This window comes from Mus musculus, chromosome 7, assembly GCF_000001635.26.
Source record: "Mus musculus strain C57BL/6J chromosome 7, GRCm38.p6 C57BL/6J".
Lineage (NCBI taxonomy): Eukaryota > Metazoa > Chordata > Mammalia > Rodentia > Muridae > Mus > Mus musculus.
Genome location: NC_000073.6, coordinates 10,622,388 through 10,649,509, shown reverse-complemented (window position 1 = coordinate 10,649,509; position 27,122 = coordinate 10,622,388). Strand labels below are relative to the sequence as shown.

Below are 27,122 nucleotides of genomic sequence, written 5' to 3'. Positions count from 1 at the left end.
TTGATTGATGTGTTTAATCAGAGAAACACCTTGAACATTGAAAACTCAGCACTGATAAATAGAGTGTAGTATTAAATATCACTACGTATCATAATGATATCAACATTTGCTGACAAATATGGGGGAAGAATTCTTCATATTTTCTTTTTTTATTAGATATTTTCTTTTTTACATTTCAAATGCTATCCCAAAAGTCCAATATACCCTAACCCTGCTCTGATCCCCAACACACCCACTCCTGCTTCCTGGCCCTGGCATTCCCCTGTACTGGGGTACATAAACTTCGCAGGACCAAGGGTCTCTCCTCCCATTGATGGCCTACTAGGCCATCCTCTGCTACATAAGCAACTAGAGACAGAAACTCTGGGGGGTACTGGTTAGTTCATATTGTTGCTCCTCCTATAGGGTTACAGACCACTTTAGTTTTGCCCAGGAGAGGTATTGCTGGATCTGCCGATAGTATTATGCCCAATTTTCTGAAGAACTGCCAGTCTGATTTCCAGAGTGGTTATACCAGTTTGCAATCCCACCAACAATGGAGGAGTGTTCCTCTTTCTCCACATCCTTGCCAGCATCTGTTGTCACTTGAATTTTTGATCTTAGTCATTCTGACTGGTGTGAGGTGAAATCTCAGGGATGGTTTGATTTGCATTTCCCTCATGTATAAGGATGTTGAACATTTTTTCAAGTGCTTCTCAGCCATTCTGTATTCCTCAGGTGAAAATTCCTTGTTTAGCTCTGTACCACATTTTTAATGGGGTTATTTGATTTTCTGGAGTCCACCTTCTTGAGTTCTTTGTATATATTGGTTACTAGTCCCCTATCTGATTTATGATTTTTAAAGATCCTTTCTTAATCTGTTGGTGACCTTTTGGTCTTATTGACAATATCTTTTGCCTTACAGAAGCTTTGCAATTTTATGAGGTCCCATTTGTCGATTCTCATTCTTACAGCACCAGCCATTGCTGTGCTCTTTAAGAATTTTTTCCCTGTGCCCATATCATCAAGGCTTTTCCCCACTTTCTCCTTTGTGAGTTTCATTGTCTCTGGTTTTACGTGGAGTACCTTGATCCACTTAGACTTGAGCTTTGTATAAGGAGATAAGAATGGATCAATTCTGGGAAGGAAGGAGGGATAATGGATTTTCAGAGGGTCAACTAGGAATGGCGATAGCATTTGAAATGTAAATAAAGAAAAAAATATATGTAAAAGATGGATCATTTTGCATTCGTGTACATGATAACCATCAGTTGAGCTAGCACCATTTGTTGAAAATGCTGTCTTTTTTCCACTGGATAGTTTTAGATCTTTTGTGATAAATCATGTGTCCATAGGTGTATGTGTTCATTCAATTCTATTCCATTGATCTATCTGTCTGTCATTGTACCAGTACTATGCAGTTTTTATCACAATTGCTCTGTAGTACAGCTTGAAGTCAGGCATGGTGATTCCACCAGAGGTCCTTTTATTGTTCAGAATAGTTTTTTGCTATCCTAAGTTTTTTTGTTATTCCAGATGAATTTGCAAAATTGTCCTGTCTAACTCCGTGAAGAATTGAGTTGGAATTTTTATGGAGATTGCATTGAATCTGTAGATTGCTTTTTGCAAGTTAGCTATTTTTACTATATTTATCCTGCCAATCCATGGGCATGGGATATCTATCCATCTTCTGAGATCTTCCTCAATTTATTTCTTCAGAGACTTGAAGTTCTTATCATACAGACTTTTCTCTTCCTTAGTTAGAGTCACACCAAGGTATTTTATATTATTTGTGACTATTGTGAAGGGAGGTGGTTTCCCTAATTTATTTCTCAGCCTGTTTATCCTTTGTGTATAGAAAGGCCATTGACTTGTTTGAGTTAATTTTATATCCAGCTACTTCACTGAAGCTGTTTATCAGGTTTAGGAGTTCTCTGGAGGAATTTTGGGGGTCACTTATAATACTATCATATCATGTACAAATAATATTTTTAATTCTTACTTTCCAATTTATATCCACTTATTCTTCTTTTGTTATCTAATTGCTCTGGCTAGAACTTAAAGTACTATATTGAATAGGGAGGGAGAAAGTGGGCAGCCTGTCTAGTCCCTGATTTTAGAGGGATTGCTTCCAGCTTCTCTCCATTTAGTTTGATGTTGTTTACTGATTTGCTGTATATTGATTTTATTATATTTAGTTTACAGACCTTGAATTCTTGATATTTCCAAGACTTTTATCATAAATGGGTGTTGGATTTTGTCACATGCTTTCTCAGCATATAATGAGATGATCATGTGGGTTTTTTCTTTGAGTTTGTTTATATAGTGGATTACGTTGATGGGTTTCTTTCTTTTTTTTTTTTATACTTTTTATTAGGTATTTTCCTCATTTACATTTCCAATGCTATCCCAAAAGTCCCCCATACCGTCCCACCCACTCCTCTACCTACCCACTCCCACTTTTTGGCCCTGATGTTCCCCGGTACTGGGGCATATAAAGCTTGCAAGTCCAATGGGCCTCTCTTTCCAGTGATGGCCGACTAGGCCATCTTTTGATACATATGCAGCTAGAATCAAGAGCTCTGCGGTACTGGTTAGTTCATAATGTTGTTCTACCTATAGGGTTGCAGATCCCTTTAGCTCCTTGGATACTTTCTCTAGCTCCTCCATTGGGAGCCCTGTGGTCCATCCAATAGCTGACTGTGAGCATCCACTTATGTGTTTGCTAGGCCCCGGCTTAGTCTCACAAGAGACAGCTATATCTGGGTCCTTTCAGCAAAATCTTGCTAGTATATGCAATGGTGTCAGCGTTTGGAAGCTGATTATGGGGTGGATCCCTGGATATGGCAGTCTCTACATGGTCCATCCTTCCGTCTCAGCTCCAAACTTTATCTCTGTAACTCCTTCCATGGGTGTTTTGTTCTCAATTCTAAGAAGGGGCAAAGTGTCCACACTTTGGTCTTCGTTCTTCTTGAGTTTCATGTGTTTAGCAAATTGTATCTTATATCTTGGGTATCCTAAGTTTCTGGGCTAATATCCACGTATCAGTGAGGACATATTGTGTGAGTTTCTTTGTGATTGGGTTACCTCACTCAGGATGATACTCACCAGGTCCATCCATTTCCCTAGCAATTTCATAAATTCATTCTTTTTAATAGTTGAGTAGTACTCCATTGTGTAGACGTACCACATTTTCTGTATCCATTCCTCTGTTGAGGGGCATCTGGGTTCTTTCCAGCTTCTGGCTATTATAAATAAGGCTGCTATGAACATAGTGGAGCATGTGTCCTTCTTACCGGTAGGGACATCTTCTGGATATATGCCCGGGAGAGGTATTGCAGGATCCTCCGGTAGTACTATGACCAATCTTCTGATGAACCGCCAGACTGGTTTCCAGAGTGGTTGTACAAGCTTGCAATCCCACCAACAATGGAGTGTTCCTCTTTCTCCACATCCTCGGCAGCATCTGCTGTCACCTGAATTTTTTAGCCATTCTGACTGGTGTGAGGTGGAATCTCAGGGTTGTTTTGATTTGCATTTCTCTGATGATTAAGGATGCTGAACATTTTTTCAGGTGCTTCTCAGCCATTCGGTATTCCTCAGGTGAGAATTCTTTGTTTAGTTCTGAGCCCCATTTTTTAATGGGCTTATTTGATTTTCTGGAGTCCACATTCTTGAGTTATATATACATATACATATATATTGGATATTATTCCTCTATCTGATTTAGGGTAGGTAAAGATCCTTTCCCAATCTTTTGGTGGCCGTTTTGTCTTATTGATGGTGTCTTTTGCGTTGCAGAAGCTTTGCAGTTTCATGAGGTCCCATTTATCAATTCTCTAACTTACAGCACAAGCCATTGCTGTTCTATTCAGGAATGTTTCCCCTGTGCCCATATCTTCGAAGGTTTTCCCTACTTTCTCTTCAATAAGTTTTAGTCTCTCTGGTTTTATGTGGAGTTCCTTAATCCACTTAGATTTGACCTTAGTACAAGGAGATAGGAATGGATCAATGCGCATTCTTCTACATGATAACCACCAGTTGTACCAGCAACATTTGTTGAAGATGCTGTCTTTTTTCCACTGGATGGTTTTTGCTCCCTTGTCAAAGATCAAGTGACCATCGGTATGTGGGTTCATTTCTGGGTCTCCAATTCTATTCCATTGGTCTACTTGTCTGTTGTTTTACCAGTGCCATGCAGTTTTTATCATAATTGCTCGGTAGTACAGCTTTAGGTCAGGCATGGTGATTCCACCAGAGGTTCTTTTATCCTTGAGAAGAGTTTTTGCTATCCTAGGTTTTTTGTTGTTCCAGATGAATTTGCAGATTGCCCTTTCTAATTCGTTGAAGAATTGAGTTGGAATTTTGATGGGGATTGTATTGAATCTGTAGATTGCTTTTGGCAAGATAGCCATTTTTACAATGTTGATCCTGCCAATCCATGAGCATGGGACATCTTTCCATCCTCTGAGATCTTCTTTAATTTCCTTCTTCAGAGAGTTGAAGTTCTTATCATACAGATCTTTCACTTCCTTAGTTAGAGTCACGCCAAGACATTTTACATTATTTGTGACTATTGAGAAAGATGTTGTTTCTCTAATTTCTTTCTCAGCCTGTTTATTCTTCATGTAGAGAAAGGCCATTGACTTGTTTGAGTTCATTTTATATACAGCTACGTCACTGAAGATGTTGATCAGGTTTAGGAGTTCTCTGGTGGGATTTTTAGGGTCACTTATATATACTAACATATCATCTGCAAAAAGTGATATTTTGACTTCATCTTTTCCAATTTGTATCCCCTTGATCTCCTTTTGTTGTCGAATTGCTCTGGCTGGGACTTCAAGTACAATGTTGAATAGGTAGGGAGAAAGTGGGTAGCCTTGTCTAGTCCCTGATTTTAGTGGGATTGCTTCCAGCTTCTCACCATTTACTTTGATGTTGGCTACTGGTTTTCTGTAGATTGCTTTTATCATGATTAGGTATGGGCCTTGAATTCCTGATCTTTCCAAGACTTTTATCATGAATGGGTGTTGGATTTTGTCAAATGCTTTCTCAGCATCTAACCAGATGATCATGTGTTTTGTCTTTGAGTTTGTTTATGTATTGGATTACGTTGATGGATTTCCGTATATTGAACCATCTCTGCATCCCTGGGATGAAACCTACTTGGTCAGGATGGATGATTGTTTTGATGTGTTCTTGGATTCGGTTAGTGAGAACTTTATTGAGGATTTTTGCATCGATATTCATAAGGGAAATTGGTCTGAAGTTCTCTGTCTTTGTTGGGTCTTTTTGTGGTTTAGGTATCAGAGTAATTGTGGCTTCATAGAATGAGTTGGGTAGAGTACCTTCTACTTCTATTTTGTGGAATAGTTTGTGAAGAACCGGGATTAGGTCTTCTTTGAAGGTCTAATAGAACTCTGCACTAAACCCATCTTGTCCTGGGCTTTTTTTGGTTGGGAGACTATTAATGACTGCTTCTATTTCTTTAGGGGTTATTGGACTGTTTAGATCATTAACCTGATCTTGATTTAACTTTGGTACCTGGTATCTGTCTAGAAACTTGTCCATTTCATCCAGGTTCTTCATTTTTGTTGAGCATAGCCTTTTGTAGAAGGATCTGATAGTGTTTTGGATTTCTTCAGGATCTGTTGTTATGTCTCCCTTTTCATCTCTGATTTTGTTAATTAGAATGCTTTCCCTGTGCCCTCTAGTGAGTCTGGCTAAGGGTTTATCTATCTTATTGATTTTCTCAAAGAATCAGCTCCTTGTTTGGTTGATTCTTTGAACAGTTCCTCTTGTTTCCACTTGGTTGATTTCACCCCTGAGTTTGATTATTTCCTGCTGTCTACTCCTCTTGGGTGAATTTTCTTCCTTTTGTTCTAGAGCTTTTAGGTGTGTTGTCAAGCTGCTAATGTGTGCTCTCTCTAGTTTCTTTTTGGAGGCACTCAGAGCTATGAGTTTTCCTCTTAGAAATGCTTTCATTGTGTCCCATACATTTGGGTATGTTGTGGCTTCATTTTCGTTAAACTCCAAAAAGTCCTTAATTTCTTTCTTTATGCCTTCCTTGACCAAGGTGTCATTGAGGAGAGTGTTGTTCAGTTTCCACATGAATGTTGGCTTTCTATTGTTTATTTTGTTATTGATGATCAGTCTTAGTCCATGGTGATCTGATAGGATGCATGGGACAATTTCAATATTTTTGTATCTGTTGAGGCCTGTTTTGTGTCCAATTATGTGGTCAATTTTGGAGAAGGTACCATGAGGTGGTGAGAAGAAGGTATATCCTTTTGTTTTAGGATAAAATGTTCTGTAGATATCTCTTAGATCCATTTGTTTCATAACTTCTGGTAGTTTCACTGTGTCCCTGTTTAGTTTCTGTTTCCATGATCTGTCCATTGGTGAAAGTGGTGTGTTGAAGTCCCCCACTATTATTGTGTGAGGTGCAATGTGTGCTTTAAGCTTTACTAAAGTTTCTTTAATGATTGTGGCTGCCCTTGTATTTGGAGCATAGATATTCAGAATTGAGAGTTCCTCTTGGAAGATTTTACCTTGATGAGTATGAAGTGCCCCTCCTTGTCTTTTTTGATGACTTTGTGTTGGAAGTCGATTTTATTTGATATTAGAATGGCTACTCCTGCTTGTTTCTTTGGACTATTTGCTTGGAAAATTGTTTTCTAGCCTTTTATTCTGAGGTAGTGTCTGTCTTTTCCCCTGAGGCATGTTTCCTGTAAGCAGCAAAAAGCTGGGTCCTGTTTATATGGCCAGTCTTTTAGTTGATGTCTTTTTATTTGGGAATTGAGTCCATTGATATTAAGAGATATTAAGGAAAAGTAATTTTTGCTTCCTGTTCTTTTTGTTTTTGGAGTTGGGATTCTGTTCTTGTGGCTCTCTTCTTTTAGGTTTGTTGAAGGATTGCTTTCTTGCTTTTTCTAAGGCACAATTTCCCTCCTTGTGTTAGAGTTTTCCCTTTATTATCCTTTGAAGGGCTGGATTCATGGAAAGATAATGTGTGAATTTGGTTTTGTCATGGAATACTTTGGTTTCTCCATCTATGGTAATTGAGAGTTTTACTGGGTATTATAGCCTGGGTTGGCATTTGTGTTCTCTTAGTGTCTGTATAACATCTGGCCACGATCTTCTGGGTTTCATAGTCTCTGGTGAGAAGTCTGGTATAATTCTAATAGGTCTGCCTTTCAAAGTTACTTGAACTTTTTCCCTTACTGCTTTTAATATTCTGTCTTCATTTAATGCATTTGTTGTTCTGATTATTATATGTCAGGAGGAATTTCTTTTCTGGTCCAGTCTATTTGGAGTTCTGTAGGCTTCTTGTATGTTCATGGGCATCTCTTTTTTAGGTTAGGGAAGTTTTTATTCTGTAATTTTGTTGAAGATATTTACTGGCCGTTTAAGTTGAAAAATCTTCATTTTAATCTATACCTGTGATCCTTAGGTTTGGTCTTCTCATTGTGTCCTGGATTTCCTGGATGTTTTGAGTTAGGATCTTTTCTAGTTTTGCATTTTCTTTGATTGTTGTTTCCAGGTTTTCTATGAATCTTCTGTACCTGACATTCTCTTTTCCATCTCTTGTATTCTTTTGCAGATGGTTGCTTCTATGGCTCCTGATTTCTTTCATAGGATTTCTATCTCCAGAGTTGTCTCTCTTTGGGTTTTCTTTAATGTTTCTACTTCCAGTTTTAGATCTTGGATGGTTTTGTTCAATTCTTTCACTTGTTCAGTTGTCTTTTCCAGTAATACTTTAAGGGATTTTTGTGTTTCTTCTTTAATGACTTCTACCTGTTTAGCAGTGTTGTTCTCCTGTATTTCTTTAAGTGAGTTATTAATGCACTTCTTAAAATCCTCTACCGCCATCATGAGATATGATTTTAAATTCAAATCTTAGTTTTTGAATGTGTTGGTGTATCCAGGACTTGCTGTGTTGGGAGTACTGTGTTCTGATGATGCCCAGTGGTCTTGGTTTCTGTTCATAAGATTCTTATGTTTGCCTTTCACCATCTGGTAATCTCTGGTGTTAGATATTCTAGTTGTCTCTGGCTGGAGCTTGTTCCTCTTGTGATTCTGTTAGCCTCTGTCAGTACTCCTGGGAGTCCAACTCTCTCCTGAGTCCCAGTTGTCTTTGAACTCTCTGCAGGCAAGCTCTCCTTTTTCAGGGTAGGTGCTCAGAGGTATGGCACTCAGATCTTCCTCCTGACTGAAGATGAAGGCCTGAAGGGATCCTGTCCAAGAAGCTCTGTTGTTTCCGCAGCTCAAGTGCTCTCCTTCGCGGCCTGTTCTCTGAGAGACCTGGGATATAAGATGGTGCTCTCATCTGAGTCCTGGGGTCAGAGCCCTCTCTGGAGGCCAACTCTCTTCAGTGATTCTAAGATTCTGGGTGTGCTAGGGTGCCTGCGGTGTGGAGAGTCCCCTGGGGACCATGGGACAGTCCACCAAGTTCGTACTCAAGGTGGCCCAGGGCTGGTACTGACTGGAAGTAACCCCAGCCACTGGTCAAGCAAGTTTCCTGTGTCCCAGTTCCTGCAGGCACAGGGCCCTGCCTGTTGTTTTGGAATAGATGTTGCATTCCACTCCCCATTGATCCCAAGATCTTGGGTGTGCTAAGGCTCCTTCGGTGTGGAGAGTCCTCTGGGGACTGTGCGACCCTCAGCCAAGTTCACGCCCAAGGTGGTCTGGGCCTACATATTTTCAATACAAACTCTTAAATAAGCCCACAATATTCACCAAATGTATTTGATTTTTTTGAGGAGGAAAGGACACTATAAGAAAGAGAAGGTGTTCACCCCAAAAGTGCTGATTGGGTTAATAGTGAAAGGCAAGGTTTGTGTGAATTTTAGATGGATATGAGCCACCATGTGGTAGCTTGGAATTGAACTCAGGACTTCAGGTATAGCAGCCACTGCTCTTCTCAGCCATCTTTACAGTTCTCATAGTTCCTTTTTATTTCACGAAAGGATCCAGAAGATTGTTAGTAGTGTAGTAAATATAATAAAATATTGACAAAATCTGGTTAGAAGTAAAAGCCCTGATTTCCTTACAGGAGAGGGTTAATGTTGATTTGTCATTGATTTCTCCCCCCTCCCCTTCCTCCTCCCCCACCCCCTTCCTTCATTCCCCTTCTCTTCTCCTCTCCTCTCTTCTCCTCTCCTCTCCTCTCCTCTCCTCTCCTCTCCTCTCCTCTCTTCTCTTCTCTTCTCTTCTCTTCTCTTCTCTTCTCTTCTCTCTATTTTGTCCTCCCTCTCTCCCATCTCCTCCCTCACATTCCCCTTCCTCCTTTATACTACTCTTCTCCCACCTCCACATATATATTTTTTCTCCTCAATTCTCTTTCACTGACCTCATTTCTGCTCTCTACTTTTATCCCTTCCCTTCACTACCCTTTTAATTTCCCCTCTTCACTGTTGGGAGCTATTAAGGCAATGCTATTGTCCTGATCTCTGAATTGGGCCTCTCCCCCCGAGAAGAAAAGGGTGTCAAAAGCGGGCCACCAGACGCACCGCTCCGAGAAAGTTAGCGCTGGATGTCCTGACCTCAAGATGTACCCTGATACCACCAAGTTCCTGCTTCCCCTTGTAGTCGCCAAAAGAAAAATTTCCGCTGCCCCATCCCTCCTGCTAAGAAGTACTTCCTCTCTTTCTGCTGCCCCATCCCTCCTGCTGAGGTGCATTTCCTCTGCCCCATTCCTCCTGCTGAAAGGCACTTCCCCTTTTGCTTGCACATTTAAGCCTTGGACCTTTCGAAATACATTGGGGTTTTGATGCATTCCAAAACGTCTCAGTGTCATTATTCGCACAAGGCCCTCATCCCCCTCTACCCCCCATTTGGTTCTTAAGAGGAGATCCCCTCGAGACCCTCGAATAACTGGACCTGCTGGACGGGTCACTTCACTTCTTCCATTCTATCTTTATACTTCCTCCCGTCCAGTCTACTTCACACTCTTCTTTCCCACATTCTTCTACTATTCTCTCCTCTCCTGTCATCTCTTCTCACCTCTTCAGTGACATGAGTGTTCAGTGTAGATGCACCACTGATGGCTGCTTATATGCAACAACACTACTATCACAGAATTGGACCAGCAGAAAACTGCTGCATGGTACACTCATACTTTTGCAAACAGGATCAGTTTCCACTCAATCACTGATGCCAATTATTCCCCAGCAACTTGGACTGCATCTTCCAATATTATGAAAATCTGCCAATGGAAAACTTCTTCAAGCTGAACCTAACCTGATCCCTCTTTTACACAAGGGAGTGCATTACTTGAAAGAACTCAGATTTACAAATAAGGTATAAATACAGAACTCTGAGCAAAAACTTTTAGTCTAGCAAATTAAGTTCTACCATGATAAAAATGGCAGGAACTTGAATCATCAATGATAATTTCTCTTCTATCATGTGAGTATTTGCAGCAATATTGTTATTTTGATGTTGGGCAAATAAAATAAAATCCAAGTGAGCATTACTTTTAAAAGGCTCCTTATAGATCACTTTGTTTTAAATTGGTAAATCTATAAAACTCACATGTGAGTCACTACCAATCAGGACACATAAACCCCTTGTTTTGTCCTTGTGGGGCTGTATCACTCCCTCAACTGCATTCAAGTATATGTGCACACAGGAAATGGTGCAGAATTACTGTGAAAGGAAGTTCTGACAACAAGGCATCTACTTACTCTGATTTGAGTATTTTTCTTGAAAATATTAATTTTATAAATTTTTAGTTTTAGTTTTTGAGAAAGACTTTCTCTTGTTATCAGAAAAGGCATGTACTCACAGTCATTAGGCAGTCTTATCTGGAAGTCAAATTTGTGGAGAACCCTTTGCCTTTTTGTGTATCTTGAGCACAGGTATTTTACTTTATTTTTTATTAGATATTTTCTTTATTTACATTTCAAATATTATCACCTTTTCTGGTTTCCCCTCTGAAAACCTGCTATCCCCACCCCACACCCACTGCTCACCAACCCACCCACTCCTGCTTCCTGATCCTGGCAGTCCTCTACACTGGGGCATAAAACCTTCACAGGACCAAGGGCCTCTCTTCCCATTTGTGTCCCACAAGGCCATCCTCTGCTACATATGCAGCTGAAGCCTGAGTCCCTGCTTGTGTACTCTTTGGTTGGTGGTTTAGTCCCTGGGAGCTCTGCTGGTACTGGTTGGTTAATTTTGTTCCTCCTATGGGGCTGCAAACCCCTTCATCCACCTTGGTCCTTTTTCTAGTTCATCCATTGAGGGCCCTGAGCACAGGTATTTTAAACATTTCTTTTTCAACATACCCTTTCTTACCCAGGAAGATGAGAGTATCCTTACAAAGTCATCATCCTTTGCTTTTATGGACATATATTCATGCAGAGTACTGCAATTTACAGCTGTGTTGTTAATCACTGAGTTCTTTAGACTAATCAAATGTTCCACTGACACAAGTGGTGAACAGAATTTTACCTAAATGACACTGATATAAACTTTACTTGAAGTCCAATGTTTGTACTCTCAACCTCTTACATGATTTCCAGTGCATTAGCATTTAAAGCAATGTGCTTAAGTTCTCTGGACATAAAAGATGACTTGGACATGGCTCAGGAAAGAATGTGCACAGGATTAAATCCCAATTTTATATCCAATTCCAACTGTCACTTAAGCATTCAACTCTACGTTGCTGAATCTATTTATTGCTTCTAAGACTAGATTTTAGCATCAGAGACTTTGATTGACTTGATGCTGTTAGAAAAATAATGGAGTACTTGGTAAGCCATTAAGTGTTCCATGAAGTCCATCTTTTCACCAAAGTTATTTGTAGTGAAATTTTTGTTAGGATGACTCTCCTTCAGATATACAGTTGCCTATTAGTTGCCCATGATTTCTTAAACAACCCTTATCCATGATGCTGTACATAATCAAAGTAGACTTTGACCAAACTAGTAAATTTTTTGGTGCACTATTTCTTTTGTACTTTCATCATTGTCTTTATGTCAGGACCTTATATTCCCTCATATCACACCATGCAAGTTCTTTCATGCTGGCACTTAAAAAGGGACAAAATAGGAACAAAGTTGAGTATGAGGCAATGTGCATTTTCAAGATGAAAATATGAATGAAATGGAAGCTATCCACCCTTCTTGCTGTCAAAAGAGTATTCTGGATTTGGAGATGTTTCTTTTATTTCCTTGCCCTTTTAATATCCATTTGTCTATCAGAGGAGGAAGCAGAGGACTATTCACCTCTATGCAAGAGCCTGCCATCCTACTGTACAGAATATAGCTCAGCTGATGAGAAACTTACATGCTGTACCATGAGGTACACAGATACCTGAAAATTATAAGAAATTTCCTCAACAGTGTATGCCTATAATCATAAATTATTCAAGAGGATCAAATTTGAAAGGCATCCAAGATTGTGGAAAAATGACAGTCAGAAGATAGAGTTTTTAAATGAAATTTCCAGTATTGTTTAAATTGATCAAAGAGACTATTCTGATCCTTAAAATGTAACAAATGTTGCACAGATATGAGTGTTCATAACAGAACAAGATGCCGAGATGTGTTTCTATAGACACAGCACCCCGTGGTTGAAAGGCAAAGGAATCTTATTGGACAGATTAACTTTCTTGTTATCTGGCTTTGATATTGCTAGAATTGCAGCCAGGATTTCTACTTAGTGATGAAACTGTGTGCAATAATAATAATTCCAGCTGAGATGTACACCAGTAGTATAGACATTATGTCTACCATGAACTATATCCAATTGGATCTAAGATAATCCCAAGGAAGCAAGAGAAGTTTCTTTTCTTCTATTGTTGATGGATATGATTTAAAGAATCATTGTTATGGTCATGTAGTCCTGCTGTGGCCCTTCTTCCTAGAAGGAGATGATTTTACAGTGGGTAGTGCTTACTGTAGCTATTAGTAACTGTTCAATGTTCACTCTTATGATTAAAGTGAGTGTATACTGTTTAGTTTAAATATTAATTTTATTCTCCCGGTAATTATATTACTTACCATCCCTTTTAAACTACTTTATTTACATCTGAAATTGAACAATCAGCACGGATATAACAATCACTTTCATGGATAATCCCATATAGCCCAAATTTCCTCAATGATTTACTCTTTTCCACGGTGTGCCTATTTTTATCATGTCTGATATCAAAAGCCTCCCTTCAAAAGAGCCTGCAATCCTATATTCATATAGTTTGCATATATAATCATTATAATAGTTAAATTTGTAAGGGTATGATTTATAAATGAAATATTGTGGGATCAGTGATTGAGAAAGCTTGCTCTTCTTGCCTAAGAATTGATTGTTATTTCCACCACCTACATGATGGCTCACAGACATCCATGATTCAAATTCTATGTGATATTCCACCATATTTTGAATTCTAAGACAGGACAAATGCACATAGTACACATACATACACAAAAAGCAAAACACTCAGATACATAAATAATGAATAGTTAAGATTAATAATATCTGTTTCTTGTGTTTTAATAATTTTTCAACAGTTTACAGTCATATAATATCTGAATGTTCATCTAAATATGAAAAAAAATACATCACAAATCCTGCGGGGCTGTGGGTGTAGGGGAAGAGGGCGAGAGCAGAGGCATCAGGCCAGAGTTCCTGTGCTCTGGGCAGGCAGATGCAGGAGGACTGCCTGCTGCTTTCCACACAGCCCTGGTAGGCATCTGGCTGTGTGAAGCCGGTGACCCCACACGGAGTTGGGTGGACAAGGGGCAGCCCCTGGTACCAGGTTCTCAGTCTCCAGCATCCCATGCTGAATAAGGCAGAGAACAGAATAGGGGCCCCAGGGGCGGCACTAGGCCCTGGAAATAAAGGAGAGAGGGCAGAGGGAAAGAAGGGGAGCTGAGTGGTTTCCACGCAGGTGAGTGTCCTTAGACCAGGCTTTGACTGGAGCACAGTAAGGTCTTCTGAAGGGAGGTTAGAAACAGCTCCTTAGAAGAAAGCTTATCCCATAGTTTGAGTACAGTGGGCCTTGATGAACAGAGACAGTCTACAGTTTTAGAGGTTTATTGTAGAAAGGCAGGGGGAAGGAGAGAAAGTAGGAGAGAGAGACCAGCCCTGGCCAAGAGGAAAGATGGAAGGGAAAGAGAGAAAGAGAGAGAGTAAGAAAGGTGAAGGCTTAGAAGAGAGGTAAAAGCTTAGACAGTAAGGGGTTTGGATGGGAAGAGAGAGAAGGAGCTAGAGAGTAAGAAATATGAAAGCTTAAGAGAGTGAGGAGGGAACAAGCAGCCCCTCTTATTGTGGGCTGTGTTATCTTGCTGTTGCTAGGCAACTGTGTGTAGGAGTCTAGCCTGAAGGTTAGAAGCTTGGGATATTGTCTATATGACTACTAGCCACACGCCTCTCTAGTGGAGGCTGTGGGGGCCATAACTTTGACAGGAGCCAGGGTTCCAGGAGACATGGTCGAATGCCTACCATTCATGTAGTTGGGAATTACCACCCATTGGGTTCTACCGGGATTCCAGATCTAGCCTCAATTGGAAACCAGGCTGTCTGTGCATAGCCCATTGTCCGACAAAATCCCACATTGCAATTTCCCAGTGTTAGTATATAACCATCAGGACATGAGAAACACAAGACAAACTAAATTTTGTGTGGTATCCAACACCAGTAAATTATAAGTGTTCTCCATTGTCACCAATCTCTTGTATATTCTCTACAACTGTTTATTTCCTCAGAGTTAGTTTGATACCACATTCTGCACTCAGGTTGACAGATTAGCTTGAAGCTATTATTCATTAATGTTTTTTTATACAAGAGATAAATGAATGATAGACAGACCCATAAATCCTTATAATCATTACAACCTATATATCCCCCAATTAAAATTATCTAATACTAAAATGTTCTATATTGAAATAATTGAAAGTAATTGGATTCAAGAGTATGGGGAGATATGATACCTACATTGAGGATCTGATGTGAACATTACTTACTGAAAATAAAATAGTGTGTACAGTATATGTTTTAAGGGCTGGCTACACAAGAATAAAAATGGCCCTTGATACATCCTAAATACTGCAGAGCTTAAAAACCCTAGTATAGTTTCTGGTGAGCAGAAAGGGGCAGAGTGCTGGAAAGCATGCACTCATGGCCACATTGACACTGACCAGCCATGTATCTGTTCCATCCTGGAAAGAAAAATACATCATTAAGATGAAAGAAGTTCCATAAAGAACTACAAAACTGCTCACTAGCATACAAATACTTTGTGTGGCTTTGGTCTCATTAAATGACTTAGTAGCCAAGGATCTGTGAATATACTGGACCTTCTGCTTATGCTTGACTAAGAACAACACCATGGATCCACTGGTACACACCATGAGTCCCAAACATATAGCATCACTGAAGGCCAATATGATTGCATATACTGTGTGAATGTGTTTGAAATTCTTTACTGCTGAACAGTACACCAATTGTCTAAATTCAGTAAGATTTCTTTTATCTTTCATGTCAGTCACTGTTAGGATCATGAAGGTATTTACAAGTAGGCACAGGGACCAGCACAGGACCAGAGAAGAACTAATGATTTTGGGAGCTCTGGCTTTGAACTGTGCTGACTTGGAATTGTTGAGGCTAATAGTGATGGCCTGAAAGACACTCAACAGACATGTGCAACCAAGGGAAAATCCCCTGCAAACTCTATGCAAATAAAAGACAAGTTTACATGTAATATCGTCTAGAAAATATGTATGACCAAATGCAGTCATTGTCTGAGGGATTCCTTTGCAGAGAACAACCATGATGTTGGCCCAGGTCAGGTGTTTAACAATTAGGTCTATAGGCCTTGTCCTGACCCCAGTGAAGTCAGCGATGATAAAACAACAAAGCAAGGCTGAGTTCCCCAGCATTCCTAGCACAATCTGGGACAGAAAAAAGATCCCCAAGGTTAGGTCTCTGGAGGTCATTCTCTTATGTTATGGAGAATGTCAATCAATATTGGATCTCAGCACTTCACAGTGGACATGAAGGACAAAGATCTCATTGTACATAAGATTTGTGGTATTAAACACTCAAATATAATATTTATATTAGACTTTTATGAAATCAGATGTAAAAATAAAGTACTTTCATGAGTTTTTTTTTTTTTTTTAATTTTAACCATGTACATGGTCTTAGATGTTTATGTGGGAATATTAACGTCAGTGCTTTTGTAGCCAGAGCTGTTCAAGTCATTGGAGAGCTGACAGATGTGTCTGCTGGAGACTAAAATTGTCTCCTCTCTAAGCACAACCTGCTTTCTTAACTCAGAAAGCCTCCTCTAGAGCCCCCAAGAGGGGTTTTTTACCAAATACATTTCTATGGCTCAACCTATTCCCAGTTGTTTCCACAGATCTTAGTCACAACATTGCAGTTAATGAAAAACTTAGCAAAACTCTTGCTAGGTGTCAGCACTCTCCACACATATCTACAAATGAAGCATGCTTTCTAGATCACAGAAGTCCTGTGTGGGAGGGATTCTAATGAAGAAACAGTGTTACTATGATTTTAGTAAAGCTAAAGATTTCCCATGTTCCATTTCAGTCAGGGAGAGATGTACTGCAACCTACCCCACCTTTGAAAGAAAATGATATCCACCAGCTTATATGGAACATTGTCTTTTCTCTTTGGTACTCCTCATGTGAATTTTAAAATACATGTCTTTTACTTTGGCATTCTGCATCTGCTCTTCATACTCCAATATGTTTTGGATATATTCTATTAATTTCAAAAATATGCTATTGGTATATATCACAAACAAAATGTAAAATATCAAAATTCAAATGTTAATCACGTATAAAACACATAAATTTCATACAAATGTGAACTTTTTCATTTAAAATGTTCATTCAATACTGGGATGACAACCATGAGAACTTTATCCATTTATTAAATTAAGACAACATTAACACAAAAATATATTTACTATTCTATTATAGTTTTCTAAACATATGTCAAATGAAATTTTATGTGTATCTATATGCACAGTGGAAAATATTTTCTGTGGGACAGAGAACATAAGTGATATACAAATGCATTGGTCTAATGAAGAAAATGATGATCAAAGGCATTTCTGCAAGGTACAAACCATAGAAGCACAGACATGAATACTTAGCCCGAACCAAGTGATGCTAAATTTGGCAAGAAAAAGAAACCTCAAAAGAAGCAATTGCAATTTTAATCCCAAGTGTCTGATTTTTTTCCCACACTTTTCTGCTCATAAATTAACAGGAAGTTGTTACTAATGCTCTTTGTTTCTACAGAAGAAAAATAGCCTCCTGTCCCTGTGCTACTTAGCACCAGTATTTCCAAAAGAAAACTTCCAACTGCCGAGGTGACCCAGAGTTAAAGTGGCAGCCTGCAGTAAATAAGGGGTTATCAGAGTTAAATGCTACTCTTCTGGTGACTGAGGTCCTGCCAGGTATTACATCTCACTGAGAATGCCAGGAAAAGTGTGTGTATGTGTGTGTCTGTGTCCTTAAGCACGGTGACAAATATTTGAGAAAAAAAAAAAAAGACTCTACCCACAACCTGGTAGTAGGGCTTCTATAGGAAATTGCCCTTACCAAAGAATATCAGGTAAAGGAGACTAGGCACAGGGGCCTCTCTTCAACAGGCTTCATCCAACTCTGCAGTGCTCAGGATTCAGATGATCTTCATCTCTCAGCATCCAGAAGGTTCACTATTGTGCCTGTGAAAGAGAGAGATACAGAGACAGAGAGACAGAGACAGAGAGACAGAGACAGACAGAGATCTGCACTCAAACAAATAGCTGCAGTTTGTCTGTCTTCTGAAAGCCTGAGGGTAGGCATTAAGACTCACAATGGAAAGTATGTGTCTCTCTGATGGCAGATGCTCTATGGAGCATTACTGGTCTGTGAGCCAGGCACCTTGTCTCCCTTTAGTCACCCACATGCTGTTATATCTTGATATACTAAAAACTCATCTCTTCTGAGGTTAACATGAAATCACGAGGGAAATCAATGACCCTGCCCAATGAGGGAGTTGACATCCTTTTCCCCAACACAGACTTTAAGAAACTTTCAATTGTGTTTGAACTGTATAGGGACATGCTGAAAAATTGGTCTGAATTCTGCTCTCTTGGGGTGTTAGGGACACAAAGGGAATCCAAGGAGTTTGAGGAGAGGGATAAATTCTAAGGAAGAATTAAGAGGTGATGATAATGGGAGCTCTGGTTGATTATTGAATACTCTTGGAGCAAGTGACTTCAAATCCTATTGAGTATACAAACAGAAACCAACCAGACCACATGCACACACATGCTCTGAAACAAAACATTTTCACTTTGTTTTGTTGAGTTGCTGGTTTTTTCCAGAGAGCAAAACATTACTTGTAGAAACATAGATTAATGAACATAGATTAATTAACTGCATTTTCCTTAATTTTTGTCAAAAATAATGAATTTTTATTCCAATTTAGGAACATAGGAAGTCACATGTGCAATAGGGAAAAAAACAAACACTTCCACATAACCTGATTTGTGTTACTTAGCATACCTTCTACTTAAATTGATAACTTTAATCACACATACCAAGCCTGCACTTTATTGTCATCCTGAGAATCTACAACTTCCTCTTCCATCTCAGAGGACCTGTACACCTGGAATACAGGCAAAACACATGTCAATAACAAGTTCTGAGGAAGTAAGCTCAGTTGTTCTCATTTCAATGGCATTTCCCCTGTACATCTTTTCACCTTTTAGTTTCTTGGATAAGGGTTTCTCAATTTTACTGATTTTACCAAAGAACCTTCTCTCTATCTCACTGATTCTTTGTATTGAATTTTGTTATTATTGTTCTTTCTATTTTATTGATTTCATCCTTGAGTTTGATTATTTCTTCCTGTCTACACTTCTTGTGTGTGATTCCTTTGTTCTAGAGCTTTGAGGAGTGTTGTTAAGTTGCTAGTATTTGATCTCTTCATTTTTACTAGTTCCATCAATTTCCCAGCAAAAATAATGAGAGACCACCTCCAGTAGATAGACAAGGCCTGTCGACCTCCAGTAGATAGACTGGGATGGGGTCACCAACTTACCTTCATAAACTTTGACCCAAAACTGCTCCTGTCTAAAAGACATGCAGCAACAAATGTGGAGCAGAGACTGAAGAAATAGCTGATCAATGACCAGCCCAACTTGGGATCTATCCCATGGGAAGGCACAAAAACCTGACACTATTATTAATGATATATTGTGCTTGCAGACAGGAACCTAGCATGGCTATCACCTGAGAAGTTATACCAGCAGCTGACTGCAAAAATTGCATATACTTACAGCCAACCATTAAACTGAAGTTAAGACCCTTATGAAATAGTTGGGGGACTGAGTGAAAGAACGAAAGGGAATAGCAACCCCATAGGAAGACCAACAGTACCAACTAAGCTGGACCGCCTGAAAGCTCCCAAAGACTAACTCACCAACCAAGGAGCATAAATGGGCTGTTGAATGGCCCCAGTACATATGTAGCAGACAGCTGCCTTTGTAGATACTTGATGCCTCAGGGAAGGAGAATGCCCTTGTGGGGATGCGATGGAAGTGGATGGGTAAGTGAACACCACCTCAGAGGTAAAGGGGATGAGTAATGGGGTGAATAACTCTGGGGGGGGGGGCGAGAACATTTTTAATGTAAATAAAGTAATTTAAACATTTTAAAAGGTTTGTTTTACTTAAAGGTACATATGTTTTCTTTTTTGTTTTGTTTTGTTTTTTGTTTAAAAAATTACATACACTCTGTTTCAATTCCACTGAATAAATGTAAAGATCATTGAAACATATTTACACTGAATTAACCAGACTTTATTTTGTGAACAGAAACCCTGGTCCACGGGCTGACTCCCCTAATATGGGGCTCAGAAGAATAGCCATGAGTTACCTTTTGAACTCCTTTTATAAGGCAAAACCACAAATTGGTGTTTTTCAGAAGGACAGAGTAAGAGTATGGAATAAGTCATATTCTAGGAAACAGAGAGATGAGATTTAAACAGAAATTTACATAGTTTGATCTTATAACAAAAGGACTACAGACCTTAAGGTGGTTCAAGTTGGTTCATGACCCAGGAAAGAGCAGAGTACTATTTTTGCTAAAAGGACATAGTAATAAACTGGCCTCTACCCTCATATAATTATAATTGGGGATTGGTACATTTCTCAGCTATCATTGGAGAAGCTTTTTGGCATTCTGTGGTGATTAACACAAAAGTCCATATTTGTTCAATGTGCTCATAATAAGAGGCAACGGAATGCCCAGATAAAAACGGGACATCTCTAGCAAAGCTATTCCTTACACAACTAAAGACCCATCATGGAAAAAGAGGAAGAAAAGTGTTATATGCCTTCTTATGGTAGATGAATCTTAGCAAACAGGCTTTGCACATACACAACAGAATGCTTGCTCATGGTAATTAACTTGTTCTGGCTGTATGCACAAAACCTGCATAAGATCAATGTAGAAAAATACCAGCTAAGTGGAGAAGGTCAGGAAGTTCCACTCCTAGTTGAACAGATGGTTTCAGATGGTGTCTGAGAAGAACTATCAGATTTCCACCTTATAGAGACTCCTCATAGCTCCATCAATGCCTCTGCCCTAGGTATATAATAGCTTCTCTCAATAGAATTAGAGAATTTTTTGTGTGTCTTGTTTAAGGAGCACATGAAATTCAGAGGGAATTGTGGTGGGTGGTTAAGAAAAGAAAGTAATTGAAAAGTAATAATCATTTATAGATAAGTAAAATATACATGCCTATATGAAACACTCAGTCATCTTAAGTAACACATATTGTGAATCTAAAAATTAAATATGTTGATTTGTGTTGAAAGAAGTAAGTGAAAACTGGAATCCAAATCAATTCACAGACTTCCTTAACTGCCTCATGAATATGCCCTCAATGTTTCTAGAATTTCTACGGTACACCAGGTTATCCTTCGTGGATCTTAATAACACCATCACTCCTTAAAATATCTTATCCCTATGGAAAGTTTTACTAGTAACTCTCTCCAAAGTGTTTATGATAATTAACAACTAGAAAATTTTATAGATAATCTTGTCTCCCAAACCCAGTGATGTCATTACTGCTGTAGGTAAAATGAAAACTTCAGTTCTGGAAGGTGGTAAAGTCAGAGACATCTACCTCAGGCTCAGTATGACTCTCTTACAACAGTGCTTATTAATGAATCTGAGCCTGCTCAATGAACCAACTATCCTGCAGAGGCAAGGAGCCAAGTAAGTACTTTGTATTTCAGTCTGAGTAGCAGAGCCCAAAAAGAAGAGAGGCCTAGGTAAATGTTCATGTCTGCCAATAGGAAAGTGATGTAGAATGAGATCTATGGAATGGAAAGAGAAGGACAACAATAATTCCATAACTAAGAGATGAATGAAAAGTGTCCCTCACCATGGACCGGACCCTGTACTTTCTTACTGGAATATAATTTCCCTATTAAAAGTAACTGTGGATAAAACAGGTTGGTGAAGCCCATCTTTGAAGGTGCTGAAGGATTGTGAAAATAAGTCAACATGATAACTCACTTTACCTTAGGCAATGTGTAAACTAACCTTAAAGCATTATTGTTACCATTTAATTCATCATGGTTTTTTGGCATAGGAACTGTTGGAATGGAAATCTAAGTAACACCCAATCCTGGGTTGTACAGGAAATGAATTTCCTGTATTTGTGGATTGAAAAGTATTCATGTGAGACACTACGTCTATGATCTGGTTACAGAGACAGTAACTGTATTGAATGTCTGTATTGAGTGGTCATAGATACAGTATCTGGTTGGAAGCCTCTTCCTCTGAAATGTGGTAATGCAACATGGAGTGGAAGATACCATTTGAGTACTGAGCAATCACAGCCAGAAGCAAATGTTTCTTGTTTTCACTGGTTTAATCATACTCTAAACCCAACGCAATGTCACATCTTCTCTCACTGTTTGTTATTCTTGTTTATATAACCCAGGAACTTTTTCATGATATTATCCCAGAGTTCTATCCATCAGATAAATTTGTATCTACCTCTAGTGTTGAATCACACTGCACAATAATTAATCTTTCACATTTCTTCACATTGAAGCTTACTGTTTTGAATGTATCTCCTCTATTGAATACATTATAAATTTCTTTATAACAGAGTCATTAATATAGGAATTATCAATTAAAACAGGGATGAGGTAAAAACCTTTAAGCACAGCATTTGGGAGGCAGGGGCAGGCTGATCTCTGTGATTTTGAGGGCAATCTTGTATATGTAGTGAGTTGCAGGATAGCTAGAGCTACATAGTAAGATCCCATCATGAGAAAACACATTTTTTAAAGCAAATACATGCTGAATCTTAAAGAAAATGCTTTAGTAACTTAACTTTCATTTCGAACTATTATTTGTTAAATATATATTCATATTTCATATGTTTTGTACAGGGTAACAGTATTTGTGATTCATCTGCACTTCCTCCTATAGCCTTTACCTCTGAGTCACAGTAATCCACATTTCTATCAGCATTTTAAATATCAAGTTCACCTTATGCTTCTCAAATTGATGCAGACAGACCTCAATTGGGTCCTAAATCCACAGGAAAACTCAGGGTTCCTGTTACAGGCGAGCAAGGAGTTGGCATGGATGACAAACAGACAGGGACACAGAGAGAGTGTATATCTGAATGTAATTTTGTCAAAGTTAGTATCAGTTTTATATAATACAGAAAACAAAGAAGTAGGGTGTCACAGCAGGCAAGGTACATTGAAATTATCTGACACAAAACAGAGAGGAATGCCTTCAAAGGATTGACAGGAACCAAGCAATGTTTACAGTTATGATAAAAGCAGCCCTGCCTAGAGTCAGCTAATGACAGGGGCCAGTTAAGGATTTCACACCCTAGTCACAATTTATGCTATTGCTTTGAGCCGTTGAAAGCTAGCACCAGGGTGTTCTGCTCTAGCAGCCCTTCTCAAGAATAATGTAACACTGTAGTTCCTCTTCAGAACAACCCTCCTTTTTCCTAGGCCATGGTAAATTCTTGCATATGGGAATGCCAAGGTTCCAAGAGGCTAAGTTTCCATGAAACTCTTTGCCTCTGGACTGCTTCTAGGCTTTCCAGGCCTGTCACAGGAGTCACTACTGGAGTGAATGCAGCATCAAATCAAATGAAACATAGCACAGCTTTCTAACAGGTCAGATGACACTGAGAACACACCATTTTACTAAAAGCTCAAAATGCATTAGCATTTGACATTAAAAGGAAAAGTTACCTTGAAATTGGCATATATGTATATGGATTTGTATATGTGTAAAGGTGTTTTTAAAGAATGTACATGAGAATGCTGTTAACTTCAGAGGCCTGAAGACTGTGTTAGAATCAATAAGATAGGGTATTCTATAGTGCTATTGCATGGGCAAGGGGAAACAGTATCTGGTAGTTCTTAATGTTTCACTTTATTTCCTTACTTTGTTTGAACCTCAGCTCACAGTGTCTGAATAACTGATGAGAGCGTAGAGCAACATCTTCCCACTGGAGTTCTTGATTCAGCTTGGTGCTGATTCACTGCTGTTTCTGTCAGATTGTACAATGGGTTCATTCTCTTCTGACTTAAAATAGAATTTGCTCACAACTTGACTTGGAGGCATAAAGTGTAGTGTCAAAAGAATTTCCTCCCAAGGTATGACATGAGAGTCCTGACTAACTTTTTTCCTTCTTTTCCACCATTTGAATTGTAGTCTGTTGGGTGGTACATGATTATCCACATATAGTTCTAACAGAGACATGCAGTATTTCCTCAGTAGCTATTATCCAGCAAATATTGTCTTTTTCCATAATATTCATCTGAATTTTTTCCTACATTTATTCAATTAAGAATTCTGTGAGCATTCATCACACTGGATGTTCCCAACTCTCTAACATCACAGCCCTAAGTGTACCCACATGCATGTGTGTCTATGTGGTATGACTTTGCTTCAGACATAGCTCTTTTTTTTTAATTTTTATTTGAAAAATTCTACTTCTTTAATGAATTGCACAGTAGAATGTAGCTAAATTTACATATCTTTGGAGGGTTTCATATTGTCTTTGTTTCATTGAATTCTTTTTGGTATTTATTTCATTTACATTTCCAATGCTATCTCAAAAGTCCCCCCAAACTCCCCCACCCACTACCCCACCCACCCACTCCCACTACTTGTCCCTGGCATTCCCCTGTAATGAGGCAGATAAAATTTGCACGATCAATGGGCCTTTCTTTCCACTGATGGCTGACAAGGCCATCTTCTGATATATATGCAGCTAGAGACACAAGCTACAGAGGTACTGGTTAGTTCATATTGTTGTTCCACCTATAGGGTTGCAGATCCCTTTAGCTCCTTGGGTACTTTCTCTAGCTCCTCCATTGGGGGCCCTGTGATCCATCCAATAGCTGACTGAGAGCATCCACTTCTGTGTTTGATAGGCCCCGGCATAGTCTCAAAAGAGACAGCTATAACAGGGTCCTTTCAGCAAAATCTTGCTAGTGTATGCAATGGTGTCAGCGTTTGGAAGCTGATTATGGGATGGACCCCCGGATATGGCAATCTCTAGATGATCCATCCTCTCGTCTCAGCTTCAAACTGTGTCTCTGTAACTCCTTCCATGGGTGTTTTGTTCCCAATTCTAAGATGGGGCACAGTGTCCACATTTTGTTCTTCATTCTTCTTGAGTTTCATGTGTTTAGCAAATTATATCTTATATCTTGGGTATCCTAAGTTTCTGGGCTAATATCCACTTGTCAGTGGGTACATATTGTGTGAGTTCTTTTGTGATTGGGTTACCTCACTCAGGATGATGCCCTCCAGGTCCATCCCTTTGCCTAGGAATTTCATAAATTCATTCCTTTTAATAGCTGAGTAGTACTCCATTGTGTACATGTACCACATTTTCTGTATCCATTCCTCTGTTGAGGGACATCTGGTTTTTTTCCAGCTTCTGGCTATTATAAATAAGGCTGCTATGAACATAGTGGAGCATGTGTCCTCCTTAGGGGTTGGAACATCTTCTGGATATATGCCCAGGAGAGGTATTGCAGAATCCTCCGTTAGTACTATGTCCACTTTTCTGAGAAACCGCCAGATTGATTTCCAGAGTGGTTGTACAAGCTTGCAATCATAACAACAATGGAGGAGTGTTCCTCTTTCTCCACATCCTTGCCAGCATCTGCTGTCACCTGAAATTTTGACCTTAGCCATTCCTACTGATGTGAGATGGAATCTCAGGCTTGTTTTGATTTGCATTTCCCTGATGATAAAGGATGTTGAAGATTTTTTCAGGTGCTTCTCAGCCATTCGGAAATCCTCAGGTGAGAATTCTTTGTTTAGCTCTGAGCCCCATTTTTTAATGGGGGTTATTTGATTTTCTGGAGTCCACCTTCTTGAGTTATTTATATATATTGGATATTAGTCCCCTATCTGATTTAGAATACATAAAATTCCTTTCCCAATCTGTTGGTGGCCTTTTTGTCTTATTGATGGTCTTTTGACTTGCAGAAGCTTTGCAATTTTATGAGGTCCCATTTGTAGACTCTCGATCTTATAGCACTATCCATTGCTGTTCTATTCAGGAAATTTTCCCCTGTACCCATATGTTCGAGGGTTTTCCCTACTTTCTCCTCTATAAGTTTCAATGTCTCTGGTTTTATGTGGAGTTCCTTAATCCTCTCAGATTTGACCTTAGTACAGGGAGATAGGAATGGATCAATTTGCATTCTTCTACATGATAACTGCCAGTTGTGCCAGCACCATTTGTTGAATATGCTGTCTTTTTTCCACTGGATGGTTTTTGCTCCCTTGTCAAATATCAAGTGACCATAGGTGTGTGGGGTCATTTCTGGGTCTTCAGTTCTAGTCCATTGGTCTACTTGTCTGTCGCTATATCAGTACCATGCAGTTTTTAATCACAATTTTTCTGTAGTACAGCTTTAGGTCAGGCATGGTGATTCTACCAGATGTTCTTTTTTCCTTGAGGAGAGTTTTTGCTCTCCTAGGTTTTTTGTTATTCCAGATGAATTTGCCGATTGCCCTTTCTAATTCGTTGAAGAATTGAGTTGGAATTTTGATGGGGATTCCATTGAATCTGTAGATTGCTTTTGGCAAGATAGCCATTTTTACAATGTTCATCCTGCCAATCCATGAGCATGGGAGATCTTTCCATCTTCTGAGATCTTCTTTAATTTCTTTCTTTAGAGACTTGAAGTTCTTATCATACAGTTCTTCCACTTCCTTAGTTAGAATCACACCAAGGTACTTTATATTATTTGTGACTATTGAGAAGGGTGTTGCTTCCCTAATTTCTTTCTCACCTGTTTATTCTTTGTGTAGAGGAAGGCCATTGACTTGTTTGAGTTAATTTTATATCCAGCTACATCACCAAAGCTTTTTATCAGGTTTAGGACTTCTCTGGTGGAATTTTTAGGGTCGCTTCTATATACTATCATATCATCTGCAAAAAGTGATATTTTGACTTCTTCCTTTCCAATTTTTATCCCCTTGATCTCCTTTTGTTGTCGAATTGCTCTGGCTAGGACTTCAAGTACAATGTTGAATAGGTAGGGAGAAAGTGGGCAGCCTTCCCTAGTCCCTGATTTTAGTAGGATTGCTTCCAGCTTCTCACCATTTACTTTGATGTTGGCTACTGGTTTGCTGTAGATGGCTTTTATTATGTTTAGGTATGGGCCTTGAATTCCTGATCTTTCCAAGACTTTTATCATGAATGGGTGTTGGATATTGTCAAATGCTTTCTCCCCATCTAACGAGATGATCATGTGATTTTTGTCTTTGAGTTTGTTTGTATACTGGATTACATATATGGATTTCCATATTTAGAAACATTCCTGCATCCCTGGGATGAAACCTACTTGATCAGGATGAATGATTGTTTTGATGTGTTATTGGATTTGGTTAGAGAGATCTTTATTGAGGATTTTTGCATCGATATTCATAAGGGAAATTGGTCCGAAGTTCTCTGTCTTTGTTGGGTCTTTTTGTGGTTTAGGTATCAGAGTAATTGTGGCTTCATAGAATGAGTTGGGTAGAGTACCTTCTGCTTCTATTTTGTGGAATAGTTTGTGAAGAACTGGGATTAGATCTTCTTTGAAGGTC

General features: G+C 39.1%; 1 protein-coding gene across 1 annotated transcript; it reads right to left on the bottom strand.

The window, feature by feature from the left end:
• Positions 1–15,026: 15,026 nt before the first annotated feature.
• Vmn1r70 (vomeronasal 1 receptor 70) lies at positions 15,027–15,923 on the bottom strand. The gene has a single exon (NM_134228.1). It carries the CDS (start codon positions 15,921–15,923, stop codon positions 15,027–15,029), a length of 897 nt encoding a protein of 298 aa, NP_598989.1.
• Between the last annotated feature and the right edge of the window lie 11,199 nt (positions 15,924–27,122).

Bases quoted from the DNA above. Each gene is read 5' to 3' on its own strand.
- Vmn1r70 (NM_134228.1), bottom strand. From the start codon at position 15,923: ATGACCTCCAGAGACCTAACCTTGGGGATCTTTTTTCTGTCCCAGATT.